Consider the following 7,266-nt stretch of genomic DNA (forward strand, 5'->3'; position numbering starts at 1 on the left):
TCCAACAACCATCAACATACCAACTTCTTTAATAAGTTTTGGATCTCAATCCCATTATCCCACTTCCAAAAATCAACATCGTCATTATATCTTAATTCACCTCACCTCTTTATTCATCCATCCCTTCAAAGAGCCAATCAATTGCTACTTGCAAACAACACATCAAGTTTAAGACGCCTCATTACCTCATTACCTCATACGTTACATATACTACTACTTCAGCTCCCACGAGTCTCTTACTCCTGCTATTCGAGTAGACAGAAAGTCTCTTTCTTTTATTTCGAACTCCTCTACACCCTTTCTTTTCTTTCGTGATACCCAGATACCCCAATACTAATCAATAAACCGCAATCATGTCTGTCAACGTGCCTGTCAATGACGCCCAAAAGGAAAATGATATCAATCTTAAATTAAAACTTTACGGAATGTACCAAGGTATGGTTTGACTCTCCCTTGCCACCGGCAGATGAGTATATACACAACTTTACTAACAACAAATTCGCGTAGCTTTCCAAGCTGGAAAAGTTCCATCTGTAAGTATTTTGTTTCTCATCCCTCCATTCCCTCGCGCAATTGCTAATTTTCGATGTACAGAATAATCAAATCGACGTTGCCCTCAACAGTTTCCTTGAGTCGAAGGCTCTCAAATCGCCATCCAAAAGGCTTTCCAAGGAAGGTCAAGAATTAGCTCAACAATTTCGTTCCGTGGTCGAACAGGCAAAACTCCTTCTTCTCACCAAGAACAGAGACGAACTTTTCCAAGATTTTGTTTGGCAATGTGAGCGTCTTGACGGCGGAGCAGCAGCCGTTCCAGGAGCTCCTGTTGATCAGGCAACTGCCAAACAACACGGTCAAGAGGCAAAGGGAGGCCTCAAGACTCTCGGTCAATTAATTCTAACCAATGGACAATTCCGCAAGCTTTGTAAGTTAATGTGGTATATTCAAATCCACCTCAAATACTAATATCTGAATCAGTGAATGATGCTGTCGTTCTTTTACGCGATATTGCTGGTGACGCTGCGAGTAATGCCGCTGGCAGGCTAAACCCATCTGAAGATCAATTGAATCAAATTGATCGTCCCGCTGATGATAATACCTGGCATGAAAATCCAAATGTTTCAGGTGGAAACATGAAGAACCAGATGAAGCAAAAATTCCAAAAGAACCAACCCATCGACAAAAACGATGTCAAGAAAGCCGTTGGCGATGCTAATCAACAAGCTCACCCCAGTGGATCTCGTGATCCAGCAGATACTGCTCAATTGGCTGGTCGTGATCAACAATACGACACTGCGTCTGGAATCGATGGCCAGGCTGGTACTCAAGCTGGTGCAGATACCTTGAAGCAACGTGCTTCTGAGAACATCCCCGAGGAGACTAAAGAACGAGGCCGTGAGACGAGAGATAAAACCAAGAACTACCTTCAAAAAAAATTACCCGAGGAACGCCGTGATAATATTATCCACAGACTTAAGAAGATGGTTGTGGAGATCCAAGGTCATCCAGATTGTAAGTTTACCTGTTACTGGTTAGTTTATTTCAAAATTAACACTTAGCAGATATGCAATCTATCGACACTCTTCTCGACTTAGCTGAGCAGTATGGGGGACATGCACACAATCTGAGCCAATCCGGATCTGGTGCCGTTAGAGGTGCACATACCGACAGCGCTCTAAAGACTGCGGAGAATGATTTGAAAGTGTGTACATCCCCGAAACCATCAGAACTATAATTTAAGCTAACGCAATCCAGACGCTCCTTGAGCGTTTTGCAAATTACACATCAAGCGATGATTTAATCGATTCGATCAACGCTATCTATCGAGATGCTGATTCGGATCCAGAGTTGAAGAAATGGTTCCAGCAGATGAGCGCCTTCGTTCGCAAGTGTCTGAAGGAGCAAGGTTATATTCTGGAAGACAGCTCCACTCAACACTGGAACGAGCTCTACGATAGAGGCAACTTTCTTCTCAGAGATCGTTACAGACCTCATACTAATCGCATCATCGATGAGATTAAATTCTTCGGAAATGAATTCGATAACGATGAACAGAACAAGCGATTCGCAGAAACCTGCCAAAAGTTCTTCAATGCCTTGGGCCACGACAGTAGTGGTAACATTAAATTCAAGAGTCATTTGCTTTTGGATCTATCCAATGTCATCATCCCTGCGGCTCTCGAGAGAATCCGATACACACCAATTCCCAGAATCGAGTACAGAGATGGACAAAAGATGGAAATTGTCATCGAGAATCTAGTAGTTGAGAGTGATAATCTCATGCCTAACTTGCTCGATATTCAACATGGTATGTGCTAACATTTCCTTTGCCCTTATTCTGGTGTGTCGCTGTGTCTGCTTCCCGCAAGAACAATAGATGCATTGCTATCTTTTGTTGCTTGGGGCCATGCCTGATGTGCCATCGCCCCTTTTTTGAGAACAATTGCTAATTGGATGTCCATCATAGAAAGCTCCTTTAGATTCGGCCGCAAGGGTTTCCACAACTCACAGAAAGGCTCATTCTTCATTGCAGTTCAAGGCATCCAGATGGATTTAAAAGATATATCTTATTATATCAAGAGATCTGGTGGTCCTTTCAACCACGACGAGGGTATTCTCGATATTTACCTCGGGGGCACTGGACTCAGTTTCGACATCAAATTGACTGCAATCAATTCAGGGGAGAAGAATCGTCAAAACTTCTTGAGATGTGACAGCGTCAAAGTTAACATGAAGAAGATCAAGCTTAAGATCAAGCAATCAAGACACAAGGCGTTGCTCACCGTTGGAAAGTCATTGGCGCTCAAACCTCTTACAAAAGCTGTTTGTAAGGCTATCGAGTTGGCCATCAAGCAGAAGGTTGAAGAAGCCGATGGATTCTTATTTAGAATCAAGCAAGAAGCCGATAAAGCTCAACAGGAGGCCACCCAAAATCCAGAGAATATCCCCAACATTTACAGACAATATCTTTCTGCTTTCCAACGACAAATGACCAAGGGACAGGAGAAGGCACAAAAAGCACAAGCATCCGTGGCAGATAAGCAATTCAATATGCCTATGACAATGGACGATTCGATTATGCCTCACGTTATCTTGCCAGGTGGAATCTCAGCCAAGGCAACCGAGCATAAGAATAATGCTAGACAAGGCGCTGATTGGAGATCACCTGTCTTTGATATTGGAAGTGCCAAAGGATCTACAAGTCTTCCTAAACCAAAGGAAATCTCAAGAAAGCCACATTCGGTTACTCAAGGTGGCGTACGAGGTCCACAGAACACAGGCAACACAAGTAATCAAGGTGCTCAACAAGGCTATGGTCAACAAGGCTACGGTCAACAAGGTTATCCTCAAGGTACTGGACAGAACTATGGAAAACCAGGATATGGCCAGCAAAACTTCAATCAACAAGTTGATGCTGCTTTCGATAACACCGGCGCAGGTGTACTTCCCAGCACTACTGGTGTCGGTATCTTACAGGGCCAAAGTGCTAGCAACGGTGCTGTTGGCAATGGCGCTTCAAACCAAAAGAATGTCCTTCCTACTAATGGAAACACTCAATTGGGATCCAACAACCCAGTTTTACAAGGTAGAGTTTAATTACCTTGATCGATGGATGCAAATGCATAATCTCTTTTCTTATGTTTTGCGGAATGGAATTGTTTCCTCAAAAGATACCACTACTGCGGATAATATCAATGCATATTTGGGGTTGGTGGGGTTAAAAAATCCAAAACTGGAATGGATGGGGATGGATGATGGTTTCATTTGTTTTTTCTTTACTTGTTTGCATGGGGTTCACTTTGATACCTGATTGATTTTTTGCTTCTTAATTGCCAATTAATTGGTGATAGAAAGATACCATAGCGTTTTATCGGGCTGGGTGATGGAAAGAGAATCATGAATGGAGATTAATGATTGTTCGTTGATAAATGGACGCAGCCATGAATTATGATGATGTGATGGTTGGGACAGGACAGAACTCCTTTGACCATGTTCTTGGGGTTCAAAATAGCGATTTCTTATATGTCATTAATAATGAAGATACTTCTAGCGATCATTGTAAACTTATTTGAACTGTGATATTGAATTGTGATATTGAACTGTGAAAATGATGGTGAATGAAGCGGACTGAAGCAAAAGAGATGTTGGTAATGTAATGGTTGAAGATGTTGTTCTTATCGCCGAATGAGATGTGCTCAGTATATGTAGTAAGAAGTGGCTTAATAGGACTACAATTTCGTTTTATATATTTTGAGAGTTCTGAGGATGTTAGAATTGTTCATCATGAGTTATTTAAGGAACGATGAGGTCTATAGTACAACTCGACTCGGCAAGCTCGGGGAAGGACTCTCGATGTGTAGTGTAGCTACCCCACATTCCGTCATCGATTACATAATATGAGTCTTCGGAGGCACGGGCGAATGATTGATTGTTGATTTGATTGATAAGTAATAAGGTGGATACTAGGTAGGTACGTAGCTTCGAGTCTCGAATTGGGAGTTTCTTGTCTGTTCTGTTTGTTTAGTTTCTTTTGCACATTTTATATATAAATTATATAAATAAATGCTATCGAGATTGCGGAGTGCTGGGATCAATCGATCATTGGGATTGGGTGTTTCTGAGAGAAGTTTGTTTGTGAGTTTGATTTTTTTGATTGTTTTTGAGTGGAGGGAAGAGGGGAGAGGGGAAGAGAGAAGGAGGGAAGGAGGAGATTGTGCGATTTCTTTGGATGTTTTTGGAGGAGAGATGGATGATATGTATATGTTACGATTGCGCAAGAGAAATCGGAAATCCGAAAACAAAATACAAGATAAGAGAGAAGAGAACAAAAACTAATCACCCTCTCCAACACTCTCTAGAGAAATATCACGAGTATCAACACGAAGACCGAAAGTCGAGGCATAGAAAGACGAGGCCTAGAAAGACAAAGATACGGACACATACACACGCAGAAACGCAAGATGCATATTCAAAGTATTCCGATGTGGGAGGGGAGCTCGAATAATTATGCGTATTTGGTGGTGGATGAGGGGAGTAGGGATGCGGTGATTATTGATCCGGCGAGTGCGGGGGAGTGAGTTTGGTTTTTTTGGTTTTTGTTTTGGGGAGAGGAGAGGGAGAGGAGGGTAGAGGGGAGTGGCACATGGTGGATTTGGTGTGAGAAGAAAGAGGTTGAGGCTAGCAGATTGGCAAATTGGCAGACAAGGCGGGTGGAGGGGGAAACGGAGAGAAGGATAGAGGACGGAGGAGACGTTGGAGTTGGTAAATAACAGAAAGGCTAACGATAATAAAATAGGGTCGCGCCAGTTTTAAAAGAACAAATCAAGGATGGAAAGATCAATTTAGTTGCAATTGTCAATACACACCAGTGAGTATCTCTCTGGCATTCATCTCCCTAGGAAACATTATTCTGATACTTGAAATCTAGCCATTGGGATCATGCAGGAGGAAATAATAAAATAGTAATTCCTCTCTCTTCCCCTCCCCTTCAAAGGTAATCTCAGCTAAGAACATCGTCCAGCTCGCCGATCCAGAATTCAAAGGAAAACCCGTAATTGGAGGGAAAGATTGTGAGGGAGTTACAAAGACACCCAAGAATGGAGAGGGTTTTACAATTGGAGAGATCAATGTCAAGGCACTTTATACACCGTGTCATACACAGGATAGCATTTGTTGGTTTATGGAGGATAAGAGTGGAAAGGCAATTTTCACAGGAGATACCTTGTTTCATGGAGGTGAGTTTATGAATTGGTGGTGCGAGCGAGACAGGAAGTAGATGGCTAGAATGCATACAGAGCTGATCAAAACCAGGATGTGGAAGATTCTTCGAAGGAACAGCAGAGGAAATGCACACGGCGCTCAACAAGACACTTGCAGCTGTACCAGATGATACAGTTGTTTATGTAAGTCTCCTTTTCCTTTTATGCTCTCACCATCCGAAACTTGTCATCAAATACTTACCATTCGATCTAGCCCGGCCACGAATACACCAAAGCCAATGTCAAATTCGCCGTCTCGGTTTCCCAAAGTGAAGCCGTCAAGGCCCTCGAAGCTTTCGCAGACACGAATAAGGAAACGCAAGGAAAATTCACAATTGGGGATGAGAAGAAACATAATGTTTTTATGAGGATGGATGATCCGGAGATTCAAAAGGCTACGGGGGAAACGGATCCCGTGGAGGTCATGGCGAAATTGAGGGAAATGAAGAACAATTTTAAGTGAGTGTAAGTATTACTTGAGTGTTTTTTTTGTTTAGATGGGAGATAGATGTATACTGATGGAAGTCTTGTGTAGAGAACCAATGGCTAAATTTTGATGATGTGAGGGAAGTGGATTTCGTTATGGGGGAATGCTGGAAATATAAATAAATGAAATGTACCTTGATTTGAGAATTGATATGCAATATATACTATATGCCTAAGGACTTGTGTAAAGATATCTGAGTAGGGAGGTAGGTATATATTCTAACTGATGGATTAAATCAAGTGGGTAAATAGTGTAGATGTGAATAATTACTATATTCCTACCTACCTATATGTCGAAAATCTTCCCCTCGCTTTCGCTTTCGCTTTCTCTTTCTCTTTATTTTTATTTTTCATTTCTTTTACCCCTCACTAGGTAAGCAGCTGAATAGGTAGATAGGGATGCGAGGAGAAGAGGGGGGAGGAGAGGAGAAAATGCTCCGAATGGAATGTAATATAATATGAATAATATATAAAGGTGGGTGGGTGGTACTGGCATTTAGGTGGATAGGTAGGTAGGTAGGTATACTTATTATGTATGTATGTATGTAAGATTATATGTGTATGACGTAATCTATTTCACATGATTCTATGTACCTAGGTATGTAGCTTGAATCTTGAATCTTGAATCTTGATTTCGATTCTGATCGCGGAGGGTTTGCTCCTTTGTATCGTAGATCAGAAATGTGATGTGATGTGATGTGATGATGTGATGTGATTTGGTGAGGTAAGGAACGGTGTGTAAGGTTAGTCTTGATTTGTATATGTAATCTTATATGTATATGTAGAAAGGGTATATATAGTATGTTGGGATACTTTGAATTGTTGTTTTTGTTGTTGTTTGTGTAGGAGATTGGATTTGGAGTATTGAGAGTATTGAGAGTATTGAGTATTGAACGTAAGATTACATATTGAGAAATAACGAGAAACGAGGAACGAGAAACGATACTTGACGAAGAAAGGAAGAAAGAAAGGAAGAAAGAAAGAAAGGGAGAAACGAAGAAAGGAGAAACGAGGAAACGAAGAA

At 41.6% G+C, this 7,266-nt stretch overlaps 2 protein-coding genes across 2 annotated transcripts; both read left to right on the top strand.

Moving 5' to 3' along the window:
• Positions 1–353: 353 nt before the first annotated feature.
• On the top strand, positions 354–3,594 carry EAF02_010298 (uncharacterized protein; the record flags this gene model as incomplete). The annotated part of the gene is made up of 7 exons (XM_038906346.1): positions 354–435; positions 508–533; positions 595–922; positions 976–1,509; positions 1,560–1,699; positions 1,753–2,305; positions 2,465–3,594. 7 exons carry the CDS (start codon positions 354–356, stop codon positions 3,592–3,594), a joined length of 2,793 nt encoding a protein of 930 aa, XP_038754073.1.
• Positions 3,595–4,560: 966 nt separating this feature from the next.
• Positions 4,561–6,219, top strand: EAF02_010299 (uncharacterized protein; the record flags this gene model as incomplete). The annotated part of the gene is made up of 7 exons (XM_038906347.1): positions 4,561–4,632; positions 4,857–5,071; positions 5,294–5,365; positions 5,426–5,459; positions 5,519–5,732; positions 5,809–5,900; positions 5,971–6,219. 7 exons carry the CDS (start codon positions 4,561–4,563, stop codon positions 6,217–6,219), a joined length of 948 nt encoding a protein of 315 aa, XP_038754074.1.
• Positions 6,220–7,266: the final 1,047 nt, after the last annotated feature.

Source organism: Botrytis sinoallii (assembly GCF_014898435.1).
Source record: "Botrytis sinoallii strain Bc 23 chromosome Unknown BSIN_024, whole genome shotgun sequence".
NCBI lineage: Eukaryota > Fungi > Ascomycota > Leotiomycetes > Helotiales > Sclerotiniaceae > Botrytis > Botrytis sinoallii.